The sequence below is a fragment of the Etheostoma cragini genome, chromosome 7 (genome assembly GCF_013103735.1).
Source record: "Etheostoma cragini isolate CJK2018 chromosome 7, CSU_Ecrag_1.0, whole genome shotgun sequence".
Taxonomy (NCBI): domain Eukaryota; kingdom Metazoa; phylum Chordata; class Actinopteri; order Perciformes; family Percidae; genus Etheostoma; species Etheostoma cragini.
The window spans coordinates 4,871,019-4,893,270 of NC_048413.1; the positions used below are offsets into that span (position 1 = coordinate 4,871,019).

Sequence of the window (22,252 nt, forward strand, 5' to 3'; positions counted from 1 at the left end):
GGGTATTGATTATTTCAGAGTCAGAATTATCAGAATCAGAATCAGCTTTATTTGCCAGGTCTGAGGACACATACGAGGAATTTTTCTTCGGAGTACCCTTGCATCGTTTTTACAATACTAGTACCCTTAAGGTATCAATAAACCATACCCAGCCCAATCCAGCAACAATTAAATGAAGACCCTGTAATCATAGTCATCATAAGCTCCACAGCAGCTACCAAATGCATCTTTATGTATGATTTATTTTTCAAGTGTTGTTTCCAGGTCAAGAATGATAGAATGTGACAGGAGGCAGGATGAAGTATACAGTACATTCAAGTTCACATTAAAGGGCAACTTCGTTTTTTTTCAACCTGGACCCTATTTTCCTATGTTCTGGTGTCTGTGACTCATGGGAACAACAATCTTTGACATTGGTCAAGTATTATATAGAAGTATGTGCAATTGTAATGGTCAAGTGTGCATCTTCAATTTACGTCCAACAACGTGACAGGCTCAGATTATTGGTCTGTCAGTGTCTGACAACATTGCAGAAAGGATTTCTGAGGAGGTCTACCTTTCTGTTAAAGAGTAAGATCCGCCTTTTAACCCTCATGTTGTCCTTGGGTCAAACTGACCCGTTTTCCTATATCAATGTTCTTTTTAAATAACCAAAATAACATGACTGATTCCACACAACGCTCTTTGGCAAGTACAAATCTCTATTTTCATTAATTTTGGGGTGTCTTATTCAATTTTATAGCATTTGAAAAAACAACAACATTGAAGTGGTTTGGAAATAATATTGAGTAAAAGTTGACACATTCCAGTCTGTGATCCTCCAACAACATCCATTCCTTTAATTTTAATCTAAATAATTCCTAATTTCTGCTTTTCTAACTCAAACATTAGGTATAATTTCCTATAAATGAGGTTTATTGACCATGAATTCCAAAAAATAACTGTAAAACTAAAGTTAATAATTTAGTGTTACATAGTGTTAAAAACGTCAAAAAAGTGGCAAATATCGAAAAAATGCGCCAAAAGTGTTGAAAAAAGGGACAAAAACGTAAGAAACGTAAAAAAAAACAAAACATTGATAACAGAGATGGAAGAGTTTAGAGATAGTGATTTCAGAGCTATTTCTGGTTAAACAAAGAAGATTCTACTCTTAACTAAAAGGTCTAACTCTGTAGGGATCCTATCCAAAATGTTGTCAGACACAGAATAGTAATCTGGGTCTGCAACACAACTTTTAGTGGACCAAACTGCCCCACAGGATTAGATTGCAGTCCAGTTCACAGAATTCTCACTCAATACTGGACAGATATCACAGATTCTTGTTCTCATCAGTCACGTACACACATTACCATAGGAAAATGGGGTTTAAGATGAAAAAAGTGTGGAGTTTTGAGCAAGAAAGGTTCATAAAGAAATCTAGCAAAGACACACAAAATGTATTTCTGTAGGAAACTACAACAAACCTTTGAAATAAAATTGGAAAAAAAGTTTTGTGATATGTAAAACTGAAACTACCAATAATTGATCAAAATGAATCAGCACACAGACAATTTATCCATCCATCCATCTTCGATGGATGGATAAATTGTCTGTGTGCTGTGTGCCTCCCTAATGTGACAATTTGCTGCTTTGTTTGTTAAGTCAGACCAAAAAACATTATTCACTCTCCAACTCGTAAGAGCTGCTGTCCAGTTTGGCTTTGAGAGTCTTGAAGTCTGGCCTGTCATCGGGCTCTAAGCTCCAACATTTCAACATGATGTCGTAGAGAGATTTGGAACATTTGGTCGGGGCCGGCATCCTGTACCCGTTGGTAACCTTCTGGTACACTTCCTGGTTGCTAAAGGCTGAGGGAGAACAGAAATAGTGAGGAGAGGATAAACTTTGTTTTCAATGTATTCCTGTGCAAGCTTTAGTTGAGATGGGGGTGATCTTGAAAATTGATCAACTATTGCTTTGACTACTAACAATGCTTTATGCTTTCAACTCACTACTAGATTCAATTGGTTTCAGTCAGAGTGTGCATAAGGCCATTCTTATCAAATGATTCTTTAATAACTTTTGAATTCTTACTAAGCAACTTAACATAGTAAGTAAATAAAAGCTTCTACACTAGATGCCTATCTGACAGTGCTATAGCTAAATTAGGAACAGCATTTCATTCAATGAAGTTCCTTAATATAACAGAGGACCTTTATGTTAACTTTAGTCCTTAATATAACAGAGGACCTTTATGTGAACTTTATTCCTTAATATACCAAAGCACCTTTATGTTAACTTTATTCCTTAATATAACAGAGGACCTTTATGTTAACTTTATTCCTTAATATACCCGAGGACCTTATGTTAACTTTAGTCCCTCCCAAATTGATAACTTTGTAGATGGTGCTACAACCTGCCTACAGACAACTTTAGTCTCTGTTGCTCCTCTCAAAAAGAAGATAATGAAGCAAAGGAAACTAGCACCTTGAATTAACTCCCAAACTCGCAGATTAAAACAAATCTCGCAAAAACTTGAAAGTAAAGTTTGGTGGCGTTCCACCAAACTGGAAGAGTCTTGTTTAGATTGGCAAGACAGTCTGAAGCGTTACCTGTGGTTAACACTCTATTACTGGATATGATCAATATGTTTCTATTGACAGGGTATGTACCTGTGGTTACCCCTCCGTTACTAGATAGGATCAATATGTCTCTATTAACAGGTTATGTACCCCTAACCACGATGGAGTGGTCTAGACCTACTCTATTTGTAAATTATAGAGTGGTCTAGACCTGCTCTATCTGTATATTATAGAGTGGTCTAGGGGCAACAGACCCCTATTATATAATAGGGGTCTATAAAATTATATAATCTATAATTTATAGATAGATTACTCTATCTATAAATTATAGTGTGGTCCAGACCTACATTATCTGTAAATTAGAGCGATTTAGACCTACTCTATGTGTAAATTATAGAGTGTTCTAGACCTACTCCATCTGTTAATTATAGAGTGGTCTAGACCTACTCTATCTGTATAGTGTCTCAAGATAACCCTTGTTATGGTATGATGCTAAAAATGTAATAAAATTTAAAAGAATTGAAATGATTGTATCCTTTGTTATGGCCAGTACAGCAACTGTACACATCACTCAATCACACATTTACTCAAGTGTAGTACTGTAGTCCAAATGTTGAGCTACTTGTACTTTCCTTGAGTCGTTTCTTTTCATGCTACTTTCTACTTTTATTATGCTACATTTCAGAGTGAAATATTCTAAATTCCTCTGACAGCTTTAGTTACTATTTACTTTAGTTACTCCACTACATTCATCTGACAGCTTAAGTCACTAGTTACTTTACATATTCCTGCACACAAAACACTTGTAGATTATAAAATCAGGTGTTTTATCATAAATGTAACCAAGACAATATATGGGCCTACTGCACTGCAAGTAAATAATTAGAAGAGAAGAGAGCAGAGATGTTCCGATGCAGATACACCCAAAAAGCCTCCAATACTGCCTTAAAATGCTGGTACCACGTAATTTAACCATGACCCCCCCCCACCCAAGAAAATTAAATTAAAAATAGTTTATTTATGTTCTTTTTCTGTTAAAGGACTCTACGCTACGGATGTCAGCGTATATCTACTTTACAGATAGTAGCTGTATTAGGGCTGCATAACGCCATACTCCATTTAAGATCACAATCTTAATTCAGTCTGGTCTCTGTGCAATTTCATTTCTATGTCACAATAATTACTGCGTTGTTTGCGCTTCTTATTTCTTCCTAAATTGCATTAACAAATGACAAGTGTTTTATTTCTTGTGACAAACACACTGGAATTTACTTAAAAGCGTAGCTTCACAACCTTTTGAAAAAGTCTGGTCCTAAAACAATTGGAAATGTAAATCTCATATTTAAGAGATTCTCAAAAAAGATTTGCTTCTCAAAGCAAATCAGGTGGTATCTTTCAAAGGTACATACTAATTACATACTTAGAAAGTTTGTACTAAAAAGACCCCTTTACAAGATCTTTTAATTGTCAGATTACAGCAAGCAAAACCTGTTTGTTTCAGAATTTAGGAAACCCAGGGATGGTGAAGAAATGACATTGTGGATTCAAGGAAAGCTGAGAACAGTGGATAAATAAAGATCCTGAAGGATCTCATCCCAACTGAGGACATCCAAGCAGTAGTATAGACTACCGTGTGGCACTGACTCATCTTAAATGACGGAGGATAGTTACAAACATCTCTCATGCAGGACTTTAACTTGTTATTTTGTAATTTCATATAGTTTTCATCACTGATTGAAAGTGCTATAAATTACATATTTAAAACATCTAATCAAAAAACATTTAATTCCACAAACCTGGGTAAGGCGTGCCGCCATAGGTGATAATCTCATAGAGCAACACACCAAAAGACCAGACGTCTGATTTGTTGGAGAACTTCCCATGGCTGATGGCCTCAGGAGCGGTCCACTTGTAGGGAATCTTTTTATCTTCTGTGATGTAGAACGGCTCCTGGATGAGAAATAATGGTCTTAAAAACTGCAAGTTTGACTTTATTTCAGATAAGACACTCCATATCCCTTCCCCTCATCTTCCCAGGGTTGTCGGACTGGGAGGGGAAAGGGGACTGAGAACCCAGGTCCCCTTATGTGAGGTGTAGGGCTGGGTACAGAATTCAATACTTTTTAGGCACCGACCACATTTCCTCTAACGTACTGAGTATTAACAAAAATCCCTCCTCATTTAAAACCCATTTCAATACCTAAGGACTAAATCTCATCAGCGTCAGTGAACCAATAAGCATGCAGCATGCTTCTACCAAGCTCTTACAAGCTCTGCGATTGGCTGCCTAACCTTACGCGTCGTAGAGACAGGCAGGAAAAACTCTACGTTACGCACAGAGTAGGGGCTCACGTAGTAGGAGCTGAAAAATGAAAAGATTTGTGCTGTAATGTATAATTTGGTCATTTATTTTAGTTTAATAAAATGGGTATGGAAAACCTTTTGTATATAACAAGTATCAAAGTTACGGTATTGGTATTGGTACAGGTATCGAAGAATTTTGAGCAACACCTAGCCCCAGTAAGGAGGACCCAAAAAGATGCTAGAAGGAATAGCTGTGGATGTGGGGAGGCCCCATAGAGAACGCCTGTCTACAGTCTACGCCCCTGCCCGTACCTTGATCACTCGGGCCAGTCCAAAGTCGGCCACCTTACAGATGTTGTCCTCTCCCACCAGAACGTTTCGAGCCGCCAGATCTCTGTGGATGCTGTTCTGCTCCTCCAAGTATGCCATCCCATCAGCCACTTGGGCTGACATGTCAATGAGTGATACAACTTCTTGGTTTGGCCCTTCTGGACCTGAAACAGGACAAAATAACAGGGAAAACAATCAGCACGGATAAACAGACCCCAACCAGGTCTAGATGGTAACCTTAGATTTGCAAAAACTAAAAAAAAATGGTATTCAAATAATTTAATCTTGCTTGTAAATGTCTCCTTGTATCCCTTTTATTAAATATAATTTGATACATTAAAATAAATTATTTGGCAGTGTATGTGATCCAACAGGCAAAAGGTAAACAAACATAACCTTAACAATTGGGCTAGGGCTGGGCAGTTTATCAATATTATATCCATGTTGTGAAATGAGGATCTATATATTGTCTTAGATTTTGGATATAGGGTGCGATTTGTGGAAAAAAGCAGAAGGGGGGGGGGGGGGGGGGGGTGTTTTTTGATCATGCACAACAAAACCTTTTTTGATCATGCACAACAAAACACAACATGCAAGAATAAAATCCCCCTTTCAATACCACCAGGCATCCTTAACACTTAAATATGCACTTAACTATTCATGTAAAATATGTAAAATACAACACTTTCAAGCCGTATGTAAAATAAAAAGTAAAATATGTAAAATACAACACTTTCAAGCCGGAGAGCGGATTTCACTTTGCAGCCCAGGAAATGCACAGAAATGTTCAAATCTGAATCCAAACCACAATCTTTATGTGGTGGTGCCTGTAGCCAGCTCACAGTCACCTATTGTCAACTTCACAACTAAATACAGCCAGCAACTACTGCTCAGATGTTATATTCTATGACACTGTGTGTCCATGTCACAGCATTTTACTTAGTTTACCACATTCTATTTTAGGTATCGATATTGAGGAACTAGGTCAAAAATATGGTGCTATTTGACTGGTACAAAAGAGAGAAGTTGAAGTAGACTGAATGTTTGGACCTCTGAGGAAGCTGAGCAGGTTGCCTTTCTCCATCAGCTCGGTGATGATGTAGTACGGTGCCGAGGCCGTGCAGATGGCAAACAGAGAGATGAGGTGACGATGGCGGAGATGCTTTAGGATCTGAACTTCCCTCTGAAAGTCATTGTGGTTCAACTCTGAATCTGAAGGGAGAGACAAAGACACCAATGAAAAAGAGGAAGGGAGACAAACGAGGAACAGAGGGGAGAGAGAATGAAACCAAGAAAACCACACTTTAAAAAAATAAGGAACACTTTTAGGATGGGACTTTCTTTTTCGTAAACATAAATGGTAACCTAATTTTAAAGAATTTTGTGGCACAGTGGCATTGCATCTGTTTTTTGAGATGTTTATAATTAAAATCCTGCTAACTGTGGTAATTTTACAATGTATTGTGCAAAGTAAGCAGTCTGTTATTTGGAAAATAGCTAGTATGCTGCTTTGGAGATCGGTTAAAGAGCAATAAAAGGGATTTGTTTTTGAGGTCTAAAGCTGAGCGGACACCGTGCATTTTTGAAATCAGACTTTCTGGTCGAAGGACTTTTATTCTCTGACTAAACAGATCAAATGACCGTCCCTAATGTGAATGATCATACTGAACCTTAGCACAGAACACTGACATGACTGTGTTCCCAGCTATGCTGAAAGAATGAGAAAGAGCTTCTCAAATGTAAACATTTGCTGCTGAACTTTTGTTTGATATCAATAAAAATTGAACATTTCTGGATTTTAGACTGTTGGTAGGACAAACCAAACAATTTTGTGACTTGTTTTAAAGTCAGTGTTCAAAAGTACCTTAAAATTGGACTGTACAGTACTACTACTTGGCACTGGTACTACTACTACTTCATAAGGTTTAGGTGCAGCACCGAGACACTAAGCCCTAAGAATGAATGTAACTAGAAGGCTTTTCACCGATCTAATGATTGTAGCTGGATATCTTTAGCTTTTGGAGTGTAAGTAGTTTATTATCTGCTCTATCTTTTCCAATGTTTTAGACACAGATAATGTGATAATAACAGCCTAAAGAGGTGAAAAAGAGATGCTAAACTACCACAAAGGAACACAAACCGACTACAAAGAGATGATAGATGAGCACAAAACAAACCCAAAGGAAACAAAAATGACCAAAAAGAGACCTCAAATCTCATCACTTAAATGATGTCACGGGCTTGATTTACAAACTAATCAAAGGAAACTACATTTTATTAGATTGAAACAATATAGTCAGTGTTGATCTGTGTCATAAACTATTGATCATACATGATACTATGAATCATTTACAGTTTCCCTTTACAGTGATACGTTGAAATATCATATTTACTTCATGTTTAGTGGAGTTTTAAATTATTAATGTACAATGAGTCATCAGGTTAATCAGGCTACTTGGCATACTGCAAGTTGCTTCATGCTTCTAAAATTACTCAGCCGACTACTCCCACTTTCCTTTCTACAGGTGTTTGTTATTCACAAGATCCAGTTGTCCTGGATTAAAACACCATATTGTGATTTTTTCATTAACAACAGTGAAACTGAGATTAGCATACGCATTTACACTATGCCAAAAAGACAATGGATTACTACCCAATCAGAAAAGGGTTTCACTGAGTGTTGCACTACACAGCAGCAGCTGTTTGAAATGAACATTACAACTGTGTGTCAATTGAATTCCACACTTAAGAGGTGTATCACTAGGGATAACCATGATACATCTCTCTAGACTCTTGTGGCACAAATGTGGTCTAACATGTTATTGACTATGCATATTTGCATTCTTATACAATACAGGAAAGACAACAGAGAGCAGATATAAAAGCTTCAAAACTGAGCAAAAGTCGGTCAGACTGACTGACTGATATGTGATGTCGTCCTTCTTAGAAAACATTTAAGTTTTACAAATGTCTCATGATGCATTGTCTCTAGAAGTGTTTTATTCAACTTTTGTTTTTGTTAAAGAAGGAAAAGTAAATTGCAACAAATGAATATTGCAATTTAAATCCAGGTCGCCCATGTATCGGAAAAGAATCAAATTGGGACAAAAGCTTATCTATCGCCATCTGCTGCAAGTAATACACTGAGTAATACACTAAGTACCTCATACAACTCAGACAAAATAGACAGTGATTCACGGTTATGCAGCCTAGTTTGACAGATACATTTTACTTCCTTAAAACTTGACTGTAATTATGTTTCAACGCCTCCAGTCTTTCATCTCCATTGAGCCTGAAATTAAAATTCTACCAGCCAAGCAGTATCAGTCAACAAACGTTAATTTGTAAAAGTAGAATTATAAGGTATTTCCTTTTGGTAAGTGTTTCATTTTCATGCCAAGCTATCCGTCTACTTCAACACATTTCAGAGAGAAAAACTGCTTTGTACTTTGAACAGGTATAGTGCACTGAGATAGGCTACATTACTGGTTGTAAACCCCCCACCCATCCCCCGTCCCATCGTTTGTATAGAGCTGGGCGAAAAGGCTTTTTTTTCTTTTCTTTATCTTTTTCTGCCCCCTCAACCTGGATTACACTGCAGCAGGATCTAAACAGATTGTTAAAGCATTGTTAAACCAATCCATATTCCCATCCCGTTGCCTTGTGACCCCTCCCCAAAAGCAATGTATTGATTATTCAAGAAAATATTCAACAGATGAATCAACTATAAAAATAATCATTAGTTGCAGCCCCAGTTACATCAATATTAATAATCTACTTTTATATTTTATTAAGTAAAGAATCAGAATTTGTTTACTAGTTTCTAGGCAAATCCATCCACCACCTTGTTAAAACCAATGGTTCTGACTGGATTAATAGATTAAATAAACAGATTACTGCATGTACACTGCCCCACCTCATCTCTTCAGTTATTTGTAGAGCAAAACAAGTTCCCATGATCAGAAACCCCTCACTGAAAGCACGCTTCATTAGTTTAATAGGGATGATGAAATACCACTTTTGATGATCTTGATGGCAACATTAATGTGGTTTTTCCAGCGTCCCCGGTAGACGTCGGCGAAGTAGCCGCTGCCCAGCTCCTCCTCCAGGGTGAACTCCTCTTTGGGGAGCTCCCACTCATCCACCGTAAAATGATTCAAATCTTGAGTGCTGGGCTTTTTCTGATGGACGGAACACACATGCATACACTTGTAGGTCATAATGGGTTAGTGACACAAATGTAGTACATACAAATATTCAAGGGCAAGACTTTGGGTTCAAAATTGGGGGGGGTCCAAAAGTCCAAAAGTCTCATCTACCAAAAGTGTCATCTACCACCCATAGATGACATGTTAAAATGTGTTATTGCTTGTGGTATGAATGATTTCATTTGTGTTGCAACATTTTCTATTGTTAATACAAGTACTCAGGATTAGTTGCACACCCACATATACATACACACACACATCTACAAACAAAAGGAAGCACATTTTTGGACACATTTTCAAGGAAGCACATTTGTTGCTGTAGCAACAACTGTGTGTATTAAATTTGGCGTCAACCCTTTTTGGTTTTGACCAGAAAATAAGAGGGACTAAGAAGCAAGAAGAAACCAAGAAGCAACGGAGCCCATCCTACCCTCTTGCAGGAGGTTCCCAGTGGGCCGGTGTTGTTCAGGCTGTTTGCGCGGTAGTGCTCCACCAAGTCAATCAGAGAGCTGAAATTGAACCCCTGCTCCACGTAAAAATCCCTCTCATCTGCTTGTAGGATCTTGTAATGCTTCACCCCACTGCTTGACCTCACTGCAACAAGATTCACAAGCAAGTCCTATGTACTTTAAGCTCCTTAAAATCCATCCCCAATAGATTCCAAAGAAGAGTCAACAGGAATGCAAAGCTTTTCTTTTAATGCAGTTTAATTTAAATTTCTAATTGTTTGTCCTCTAACACTTCTTTTCAAGTGTTTTAGTTCAGTTTATTGCAACTTGTAACTCATCTCATTTGGCAATGGCTTAAATGTAACAGACGTTAATTACTATCAAAAGTTACGCACTAAAGCTTTAGACAAAGGGAATATAACGTGTTAACAAATAAGATTTCGTGATGCTGGCAGGTAAATTATGTCCCATACCCAGCCTTGCCTTTTCCCTCAGTCTTTGTGCTAAGCTAAGCTAACCCTTTGCTGGCTGTAGCTTGAAATTTAACTTACAGATAAAAGAGTGGTATTGATCGTCTATGCTGACTGTCTGCCAAAAAAAGAACTGTAATGTATTTCCCAGCATGCCAAACAATTTTAAATAGACAAATAGACAAGTTTTCCCTTTTGGTTTTCCAGACACAAGCCACAAGCTGAACTAAAATAATCTCTTGATCAGGTTTTTTTTCTAAAGAGCCAAGCACTTATAGTAATATTGCCAAATAGAAATGCATGAAGCTATCATGATATAAACTTCAGTGGGAACAGAAAGGGGTAAGGGACACCCTTTATGTTACTGTCACTGTGACACTGTTGACTATATAAAGTCAAAACACACTACAGCCTTCTTGTTCAAATCTTAGGACAGACCCCCAACCGGCCCGTCAGACACCGCCTACCAAGAGCCTGGGTCTGACCGAGGTTTCTGCCTAAAAGGACGTTTTTCCTCGCCAATGTCGCACTGTTGCTTGCTCTGGAGGAGACTACTAGAACTGTTGGGTCCTTGTAAATTCCGGAGTGTGGTCTATCTGCATAGTGTCTTGAGATAACTGTTGTTATGAATTGATACTATAAATAAAATTGAATTGAATTGAATTGTTGTTTTGGATCAATAAATCAGAAGATTAGTTGAAACATAGTATATGTTCACGACGTTCCACTTCCAGGATTGCTCCGGTGCCCAGAAAAATACTATGGTTACCTGTTCCTCAGATCTCCGCAGGGTAAATCCAGACAGCTAGCTAGACTATCTGTCCAATCTGAGAACTATGGTTACCTGGTCCTCAGATCTCTGCAGGGTAAATCCAGACAGCTAGCTAGAATATCTGTCCAATCTGAGTTTTCGGTTGACGACTAAAACTACTTCTGAACGTACACATGTTCCAGCAAAGCAAGGTCCTTCCTGAGACTATTTAGCATAAGACCCTTCTTAGCTGTAACTGTGAGTGGGTCTGAGGAAAGTTCCTTCACAGCTCATTTCCATAGGGGCGTCACCAGCGGACACCGCTCAAATGCGCAATTGGATAATCTTTCAACCAAACCAATAATCCAGATGACGTAGCAGCGACAGTGGCACCAACGGGTTACATACTGCACGGAAGTGAAACACCCTCCTCTTTCCCTTTTATTTAAACCCTCAAACACCACACGCCTCTTGTTCTCTTTTTGGGCTTCTCCATCTGCCCTCTCTCCTCTTATCTTACGTGAAAGAACGTATCCAACGTCATCTTTCGCGCTGCGTCGGATGAGGAAAGCGCCGTGATCATTTCCTGCTCCCATTAGGTGGCTTTGTGCCTCATGGCGGCTCATTGTCCCAAAATACCACCTGGTTTAGGACAGAAAGACATAGATGAAAGTAATTATTAGGAAGTGGTTGCATGGTTTCAAACTTTAACTGTGTGACACAAAAAAATAATCATCTGAGATATTTTGCAAATGGTAGATGATTTTTTCTGAAATCACCTTGTAAAATAATATTTGTGTACAAGATCTGGTGATTTACTCTCTGTTGCTCATCAAAACAGCATTGGATTTCACATCAATAGGTACCTGTGAACGCCCTGGGATCTGGTTTCATTTTTCAAGTAATACCTTCAGAGTTAATGTCACAACATCAGATGTCCACAACAAACCTGGCTAAAGCGAAAATAATGAGTTAAACACATGCAGCAGTACAACCTGTGAGCAAAAAGCTCAGATTTCAGACCATCCAACAGCTTTTTCGGCCCTGGGCTCGTACTGACGTCATTGTCATGTAGCTACATGCTAACGTCAGCTTTAAGTCCAACCCTGAACTCTGAGTTGATGGACCCTTAGATGGAAACTCTAAGTTTTTGGTTCCAAAACAGCTGATTTGAGTAGGTTCAATCAACTCTGAGTAGGTTGACTCGTTAAGCGTGTGCACCAACACAATGAAAAGGCAGCACTAATGGAGCCATGATACTACGATTCACCATGACAACCACCACAGACAAACTGGTCGGGTAAATACTCATGCGCACATACAGCATATCAAAATATACTGTATTTTAGTTAAAAAAGCATCAAATCACATCAATAATTTAGGTGGGAGAAAATAGCTGCAGGAGTAATGGTTTGCACCTATAATCAATAAAAATCCCAGGTCTACTTATCCCATTGTGAGGCTGCAACACCATCATTAACATAATTATAAATCATAACCTTTTATTTCAAAGAGTTTATATCATTCCCCTGCAATCCTGTGTTGAAGCCTTTCCTAATGTCTCTTACTGGGTGGTGTCAAGGGAACTCTACAAAAATGTTTTAAAAACGGGGAAGAACATGATGGTTGATGTTAGTGATATGAGGACAGATAAGGTTATGTAGCTCACACAGCTCCCACTAAGGTTCAGGCTGGACCAAGGGAAAGTGCTTGAAGGCTTCAGGGATTACAAGGAAGACTCTAGTGTGATACCTGAAGACTTGATCCCTGTGAGCAGTGTAGAATGTAAGTGAGGATTCCGCTTAATGAATACCATTATGTGTCTGAGTCTGTATGAAATGTAGACTGATCAAAAGCATTATTTTTAGTAGATTAGTTTTACAGTTTTTTCTATTGCTAATTGCTAAAACACAGTTTGCAAACTAGGCTGGTTTTATTAAAGTACTTCACAAAATTCACAAAATCACACACCCAAATTGCAGAATACCTCATATAGCCTGCAAAATGAAGCACTGCAACCAAAAGTACATATACAGTATAACATAATCAAAATCAAATTTTGCACCAAATGGAAAACTTCATGGAACTTCATTAATATTACAAAAAAAAATTCTAACCAACTACACACTGTTGGACATAACGAAAAGCCCTCTCATCTTCAATATGCTTAGCCATAATATTAAAGTAGTTCAAATTGTAGAACATTCTCCAGATATTTCTAATGCACAGACATATTTGACACATTCTATTTTTTTATTTCCATTTTGCTCTTTGTGTGAGTTTAAATGTTCTATGCATGTTAGTTTATTAGCAATTGGAAAAAACTGTAATCACCAACTATTTTGATAATCGATTAGTTGGTTTGAGTCATTTTTTAAAGACAAAAGTAAAAAAGTCTTTGATTCCAGCTTGTTAAATGTGAATATTTTACACAGATTTTTGTTCTCTCTGTTTTGTCATTTAGTAAAGTTTATAGGTTTCAACCATATCATTCCTTCTTGAGTCTTTTTAACAAGAACTTAGATTAATATTTGAATTGAATAGTGATCGTTTGACCTATGAGGGAACAACCAGTGATACCCTTGTTACCATAAATTAATAGCATACAGTTTCCTTCATCTCAAGGTTAACTTACGCACATGTTGTTAAGTTCTCCCCAATTTTGGAACAAAACGGAACATGCTGGAACATGTCTTTGTGTTGTTTTGGTTTGGAGGCCTTTATTTTATTGGTGTTTTTCATGGTAGCGTGGCTGCTATTCTACGTAACAATCAATCTCCGGCTGCAATGACAGACTGTGTGTGAAGTGAACGGATGCAGACCCGGAAACGCTGACCAGTCAGGGCTTTTTCAGGAGCGTCTCAGACAGAGAGGGAATACAGGTGTAGCCATAGGCATTATGAGAATAATAAAGTGTTTTTTGAACATGAAAGCATGGAAACATGTTCTACTAGAGCACACTGAAAATGACCATGATAGGTCACCTTTAAAATGCATCTCCAAGTGTTTTGATAATCAATTAATAGTGACCTGCCTAACATTCACTGGTTAAAGCTTCTCAAATCAAAATTTTCCTTGTCATATTTATAGGATTATTGATTTAATATGTTTTGGTTGTGGACAGTTAACTGATTTCAGTATAAGCCTTAAAATCTGTAATGAAAATGTTTTTTTTTCATAGAAAAAAATTTGGCAGATAACAATAATCACTTGCAGCCCTAAAATAACTGTTCTTACTGCTTATCTTACGTTGTGTGAATGTGACTGAAGTGTTTTGAAGCGGACACTTAATAAAGATAAACAATTTACATATAAAATCAGAGAATAAATGCCATTTATTGTAAGGACATAAAAGCCAGACACACTTTAATTACAGTAATTACAACCTTCCAGTAACTGTTGACATTTGAGAATAACCTTCCATTCCACACTTCCCATTCTGTTGAAGCAATAAACAGAGAGAGAGAAAGAAAGAGAAAGAGAGAGAGAGAGAGAAAGAGCAAGAAAACAACTAGTGGTGACGCTGACTGTCAAAGTGTTTGACATGTATGGTTGCAGCTAATGCTATGGTCCTGCTCGACTACACACCACTGCGTCCTGCAGAACCGTGCTGCGTCCTGCTGAACCCTGCTGCGTCCTGCTGAACCCTGCTGCGTCTTACTGAACCCTGCTGCGTCCCCCCAAGCCCTGCTATGCCACGTTACATACTGTAACGCCATACAGCGCCCTGCTATGACATTAACTACTACTACTACTACTACCATTTTTAGTCACTGTTCCATTGTCTTTACTGTGACTGCTCTATCTGTAAATTATAGCGTGGTCTAGACCTACCCTGTATGATGATGAACATATTTATTTTGTAGCTTTTTTCATATTAGATCTTCTGTTGCTAAATAAATAGTATCCAAATGTATCTGTTTGCTAATTTAGCTGGAGTGTAATTATCTTGTTTAAACTACGGAGCATAATGAGATGCATACAGACAACGTTCCTGTCAGCTTCTCTGGCTAACTATGAAACCAACCTGTCACTTTTTCTTAACATTGAAATATGGGACAAATGTACAAATACAAGTCCAACGAGTTACAATGACATAACGTTTACACTGTTGCAAATTTTATATTTATGTGTGGAAGAATATTTAACTTACATTTCCTCTTGTTTGACCTGATAAATCTGTCAGGTTCAGTTAATGCAGTTCAGCCACTCCATAAAGTGTCATAGAAATGTCATAGACTTGAGATTACAAGGAAAACTCAAGCCCAGTTCTTCTTTTTACACAGTCTTTGGTTAGACCTCAAGCTAAGGCTTTGACCTTATCACTGGCAGTAAAGTAGATCTAGGTTGACCAGATGAGAATGGGTAAAAATGGGGACGGGGCAAGGTGGGGAGTGGCAGTCCTCCCAGTACGTGCAAAGACGTTTTTTTGCTTTTTTAGCTACGTGTTCTTCGGGTCTCGGGACATCTGCCTGAGCCTTTATTTCAACAAGGAATGAATGAAAAATATGAGCTACTTTCACATACTGGTATACTGTCCCCTTAGGGAAATTTGATTTGGACTCCAAAGCTGCACAAATAAATAATGCCTTGACAATTCTAAACCAAACAGCACCAGTAGCAGGCACAATCATAGTATTGCACACGTCCCGTGGCAAAAAACATATTGTGTGTGACATTATGACACAATCACTACAGCTTCAAGCAGCATTGTTTTAAAGTTTGACAGGGGTAGGAAAACTAGTTTTACTTTTAGTATGTACAATTTCAAAAGATGGACTACATACCTGTAAAACTAGAATACTCTGTATCTTACCCTGTTAACATGTTAACAAACTGCACTGGCTCCACATAATAGACAGCGTTATCACGTGAACACAGAGCGATGACAGCGCTGTTTGTTTAAACGTCAATAGGGCACTGCAAGCCTGGCTACAGGCCCAGCCACATGACTGTGGGTGGGCTGTGGAAGTAAATGTAAATGGAGCGCTACTCAAAAGCTCTGCAACATAGTACAGGAACCATTCACACACTGTGGCCGAGGCGGCTTATCAGATAACCACTTACACACATTTACATTCCGATTGGAGCAGCATCAGGGGCAACTCAGGGTTCAGTGTCTGTCTTTGACATGGAACTGCAGGACCAGGGATTGAACCCTAAACCTTTTGATTAGAAGGCAACCGCTCTACCACTGATGTCCAGATAGTACATCCTGTTCTAACAGGATAACTAACTGTTGGTGCCACGCCAGAGAGCCAATCATATTTCAGATATGATCTGTTTATGGGGCTACTGGCTGTCAGCCCCCCTGGCCATCAAATCTGTGCTTTCAATTTAACACATTAACACTCTGAGCATGAGTATAAATAATTTCCGGGTCAGGCTGCCGTAGTCTACCCAGAACATGGGAGAACAGTCTTAACAGCGGCAGAATGTGAAATTAAAAATTCTACCACGAATTGTATTTGGTAGGAGTATGTGTATGTACCTCAGCTGTCCTTACAAAGTACATACTGTTTGGGCTACTACTTCTCTATAGAATATAATAATATGCTGTGTGAAAGTATTGTGGGTCAGAATAGCCAGGAAAGCATGCAGGCTTGCATAATACAAAATCTGACCAGATGCACAAGGACATCCTGTTTTTTTGCATTCTGCATTTCACATATGCATTAAGACATAGCCCACTGGATTTGTTTCTGGCATAGTAGGCTATCCAGCCCATGGGTATCTGTAAGGGTTTGTCTATGTCCATACTTCCCACAATGTCTCCAGGCGACAACGATTTCCTTAATGTTTATGCTGGGAAGATTGTCAACAGTGTGCATGTTTCATGACTTTTCACCATTATTCTGTTAGAATTTAAAAATAATTTCCATTGCAAAACAAGTCAAACTGTACAGGCACAATGCCAGCCTACAGCAAGGTCTGCTGAATTTACAAATGTTTTAAGTTACCAATGGTTGGACATGAGCAAAAGAAAAAGACATCTTAAAATGTTAGTAGGCCTACTTAGTCTGTTTTTGAAGTAGGATATTCAGAAAAAGTAGGCTTCACCACTCACGGCTGTATTCGTAGGGACTCGGCCCGGTCCAAGTAGTTTTTGGGAACGATCCCGCTGTCCAGGACGCATCCGTTCTTGTCAATTTTCCGTGCGGTCCACCAGTCTCCATTGCGGCTGATGACACTGAACAGATCCCCCTCGTTGAACGACAGCTCATCCTCGTGCCTGGACTGAAAGGGCCAGAGCGCCGTGTACATGGAGCCGCTCTCCGGACTGGCTGGCGGCGAACTGGCTGGCCTCCTCTCCCCGCCGTCGGGACGGCTCCTGGCTTCTCCTCGGTCTATTTCTCCTTCTGGAGGCTTTGGGCCGTAAATCCTCTGCCATAGTGCGTCCAGACATGGGCAAGCTTTTCGTAGACACTCACCCATAGATGAGCATGAAGGACCCCCTTCGGCCGCCGTGCCCCTGTGTTCTTCCGAGCGCAGCCGGCTACACCTGTCGGAGAGAGCGAGAGGATGCAGCGCCAGGAATCCTCGGAATGCCTTTGCAGCGAAGTTTCTGGGTAGAGCTGTCGAGAGTGAGATTATTACTCAAAGGACTGTCACAAACTTCCTGATTGCAGGCAGTGATTAAATGCATGATAGTCCCGCCTGCTAACTGGCAGGCGCGACATAAATCTCAATAATGCTGCTCGTGATAAATACCAGGTGATTATAAAAATATCTTGTTGATCATTCAATTTACAAGCTACCCAATAAAAACATTTCAAGGAGTACCACCTTTACCAGATGCAATACTAAAGGGATGAACACAATAATGCATTGATAATGCTAATGCAGTAATTTGGTACATATTCTAAAAGGGCTATTCTGTATAATAAGTACTTTAACTTTTGGTATTTAATTGTGATGCTAATACTTTACCTACAATTTTGAATGCAGGAGTTTTGCGTACAAGAGTACTTCTACACTGTACCATTGCAACACTTTAGTACTTTATAGTACTTCTTTAGCCTCACTAAGATGGATGGATACAATCTATATTCATGTTAATTAATTCATAATTAATAATAGGAGTTCTCATTTTCTAATAACTCTGCAGTAGGCAGGCATGCCAATAAGTAGCCTAAGTAAAGAGTTTTAATCATTACAGCTGCAGTCCTTTCAAACCAGTCAATTGGAATTTTTCAAAACGTGGCCACCCAAAACGGGTTCCTATTAGGTGCTTTTAACTGATTTATAAAATTAGTAATGCAATAATAATGCAACTTATAACCTTTTTTTATAAGGATGTTGGATATCATCAATAGCTCATATAACATATAACATAAGACAAAAGTTGTCTTCCCTTTGTCTGAGCACACCTTTTGTATGGAGCCACAGGGGCTCAGTGATGCAGAAATCCCAGTTTATACAGAGGCATTACAGGCATATTTTCACCCATTGTGCATCAGCAGTTTTATAACAGGTGTTTAGGTATAGGCCTACCTGTGTGTCATCAATGGAAGCAGATATTTGTGGAATGTGAAGCCACCAGCCCACAGATACTGTACACTATTCTTCTTCAAAGCAGCTTTTCAATTCAATTCAACTTTATTGTCATTGCACTTGTGACACATTGTCACAAGTACAAGCAACGAAATGTGATTTACATCTATCCAGAATTGCTATACAGGGTATAAATATTGTATATAATTTTATGTATAAGCAAATGTAATAGTAAGGAACTTTAAGATGTTGTGTAAAAATATAAATATAAATATGGGAGCTCTATGACAGATTATACAGATTCTTTTCTCAGTGAGGAAGTTCCTTTCTGGGTGAATTCAGACAAGATCTTGTAACAGACAACAGCCACCCAGTCTATGTCTGAAACCAATCATTTAACTCCTGACCTGAATGGGTCTTAATTGGCAGCTGGGTGACAACAATGCCAGTAAAACCTGGGCGTAACTGAAAAGAAACTAAGATATTCTAGGAAAATACATCATATCTTGCCAACTGAGCAGGACGAAAACCACGTCATGGGATTTTCTCAGGTTGAAGGTTCACTTCCATCTCAGATGTTAGCACAAGGTCCACTTATTGGAAGTCATCTCTTGAAACAACCTGCATCACTCATCTGTTTGGAGGATTTTCAATGTTTTCTAACATTGTAAAATGGGAGCCAATAACATGCATACTTAAGAAATATAATATAAAATATAGTGATCGTAAAAAGTGAGACAAGCATCTAACTTATATGGAACAGATCAAGTGTGACACTGTACTAATTAAGATGATTATTTTGGAGGAATAGTTTGGTACTCGTAGACTGCACTATGAGACCAACACAGTAAAAGTCTGTCATTTCTGCCGAAAAGATGCACATTCATTGGGTAGGTTTTTGGAGAACTGGACACACCAACATTGTTGAAAGGAGATGTAAAGGACACTCTGCGGATTGTGTTATAGTCTCTGTTCACTCTAACAAATCCTAAATAGAAGTATGGCCTAAATGTAGAAGAAATTAGTTGACAGTAGGCATTGCCAGAGCTATCCCCACAGCGCTGTGGGTTAAGGTCTGGGTACCCCACACATACATTCTGGGCATTTCTTAAAACCAATCACAGTGGTCCTGGGTGGGGCTAAGCTCTGGACGCAGAAATGTCCGGCTGCTAAATAGTCTCAGGAAGGAAGAATTACACCCTGAAGAAGAATCCTCCTCATCAATATTACATGAAGTTAACTGTTGACACATTCAGTAACATGAACCATTTAAATTAGCTGATACATTGTTACAACTCATTATCTTTTACAGGCGCATCTCCTTGTCAACTTCGTCCACAACGATCCCACCAATCAGTCCCAACACCTCCATGATGTAAATAAATTCTTTGTTAATCTTTACCATTATCCCCAGAAAGAACTAACCAGACTCCCTTGATGCATCATCCAAACTTTCTCCAAGACTTTTAATTTTCAGCGTGTAGCTTGCAAGCTCGAAGGTTGTAGTTGTATACCAAAGAGAGCAAAGTTTGAGACTGGCAAAAGTCTTATCCTTATCCTTCAATTATCCTAGAAATGTACTTCAGTTAATCCAGACTAGTGGGGCCTTTTTCATGGTCTTTAATTGACAGGACAGGATATGGAGAGGGTTGCGGGTTGGACTTGAAACCCTGGCGGCCATGGTAAGGACTGACTAATTTGGGCGCTCAACCAGATGAAGCACCATGAGTGGTCACACTAATACTGATCCAGGGATCATTGCGCAGTATTAGCTGCAGTGTATATCAGAATTTGGACAACGTTTTGAACTGAAGATTGTTTTGGTTTTGGTGTTTTGTCTTGTCTTTTTGTGGTAGTCTGTTTTCATGTCTCAATATGTTTCTGTCATGTCTTGTGATTGTGTCACTTGTCTGTTATTTTTTCATTACCCTTTGTATTTAGTCTCTGTTCTGTCTTTGTCTCTTGTCGGATTATTGTGTTCTGTTTGGTTTTTTAGTGTTTGTCCTTGAGTGGATGCTTGCCACTGTTCTGTGTTTTTGAGATTCTGCTTGTACCTGTTCTGGAATTTTCCTTCTGTTCTCGGGACACCTTTTGCCGGCATGGACTACATCAGTTGTTTATTAAATCGTCCAAGCTCACATTCCCTGTCCATTTCTGCATTTGGGTCCTATAGTCTCTGAAATCTTAACAAAAATGGCACTATGGCAGCCCTTATCTATGCATTAAGATCAGAACATAGAGATGACTTTGCAGGACCCCTCAGTCACATGTATAATACATCAACTGTAAATCAACGAAACAAGAGTTGGTGGTCCTTCTTTAGAAAGCAAAGGTACAGGTTTTTTAAGTTCAATTCCAAGAACATACAGTATATGCTGCTACGCAGTCAGTCCTGTGGGGGTTTTCTGTTTCCAAATATCAGTAGTCGGGGTGAAGGGTTGAGATGGCTAAAGAAAATTAAATCAATAAATGATGACTTGTAGAAGTCATTTCCATGCAAGTTTTCTACCCTGTGGTAAAATGGTGTGCATGCTGTCATTGCACCACTAGGATTCAGTTCTGGACTGATGTCTTCAGTGACCAGAGTGAAAGGCAATTTTTCCAACGGCAGCCATGAGCACAAGTGCCTGTTGCGTTCTGCAGTGTTCAAACTAAACCGTGGCGTTTGGGGAAGCCCACTTTTTTTCCACTGCATGGGACGGGTCGTGCGGTTGCGGCTTACAATTACTTGAAAAGATACATAACAGCTACAAGTGTATGCACTATACAGGATTGACCCTATTATACTTTATCAAAAGGAATTGATAGGTCAAACAGCCACCTACAATGAACAATGGTTAAAGTTACTCAGCCTATCGAAGAATATTATAATTCCTCCTTTCATTTAGGCCTAAGCGATGCACTACAAGCTTCCATCCTTAACAAACAAACATGTAAATCGTCTCTTCCAGTCTCTCCACTGCTGGCTTTCCCAATTTAACAGGAGAGAGGAGCAAGAGGGGTCAGGATGGTGACCGTCCTCTGACAAGCTGTTAGCCAGAGAGGACATTATTTCTTTAGCTTCAGGAGGTGTGCTGACAGGGCTTGCAGCAGGTGAATTGGTTGTGCTATTGGTGTTATCGCTACCACAATAAAACTTAGTAAAACCAAAATGAATTAAACTGCCTTGTTTTCTTTTTGCCATAGCTATATGATGCTATTGGGGACAATGGAGTTCAAGGACTTTGCATGCCAATTAATGGCCTTCAACATTTATATTTTCTCTATGAATCTTTGACTTAACATGTAGCCTACTAAACATGAGTTGAATTTTCATATCAGTGAAGCTCATGACCAAAAGAGCATGTATGGTTATCTTTATTTAAGTGAATTTGGTTTAAATTGCCCTCATGCATGATTGAATTATATTTTTTGCAATTGTACACAAAATAATCCATTACGTTCACATTACACAAAACTGAAATTGCACGTAAAAATTACACACCGCCAATTTTTTTAGAGACCCCGTAAAATTTCACAAATCATGTTTTCAGGGGAGTCCATGTCTTATTAAGGGAACCCACTCTCTCCCTAGCTCCCCCGTAGTTAGCACCCAGGCGTTATGGCTTCCAGGGTGGCTTGCAGAAAAGCTTGTGAGTACAGACAACTTTGGAACAACCACACCATCCGACCTGTTCAAACCCTGTTA

General features: G+C 38.9%; 1 protein-coding gene across 1 annotated transcript; it reads right to left on the bottom strand.

The window, feature by feature from the left end:
- Positions 1-1,607: 1,607 nt before the first annotated feature.
- Positions 1,608-20,825, bottom strand: ptk6b (PTK6 protein tyrosine kinase 6b). Its single transcript, XM_034876670.1, has 9 exons — positions 20,821-20,825; positions 17,138-17,525; positions 11,591-11,712; positions 9,831-9,994; positions 9,208-9,373; positions 6,243-6,404; positions 5,175-5,356; positions 4,355-4,508; positions 1,608-1,844 (listed from the first exon to the last, which is right to left on the bottom strand). The coding sequence occupies exons 2-9, from the start codon at positions 17,503-17,505 to the stop codon at positions 1,657-1,659; spliced, it is 1,506 nt and encodes a 501-aa protein (XP_034732561.1). The 5' UTR covers positions 17,506-17,525; positions 20,821-20,825; the 3' UTR covers positions 1,608-1,656.
- Between the last annotated feature and the right edge of the window lie 1,427 nt (positions 20,826-22,252).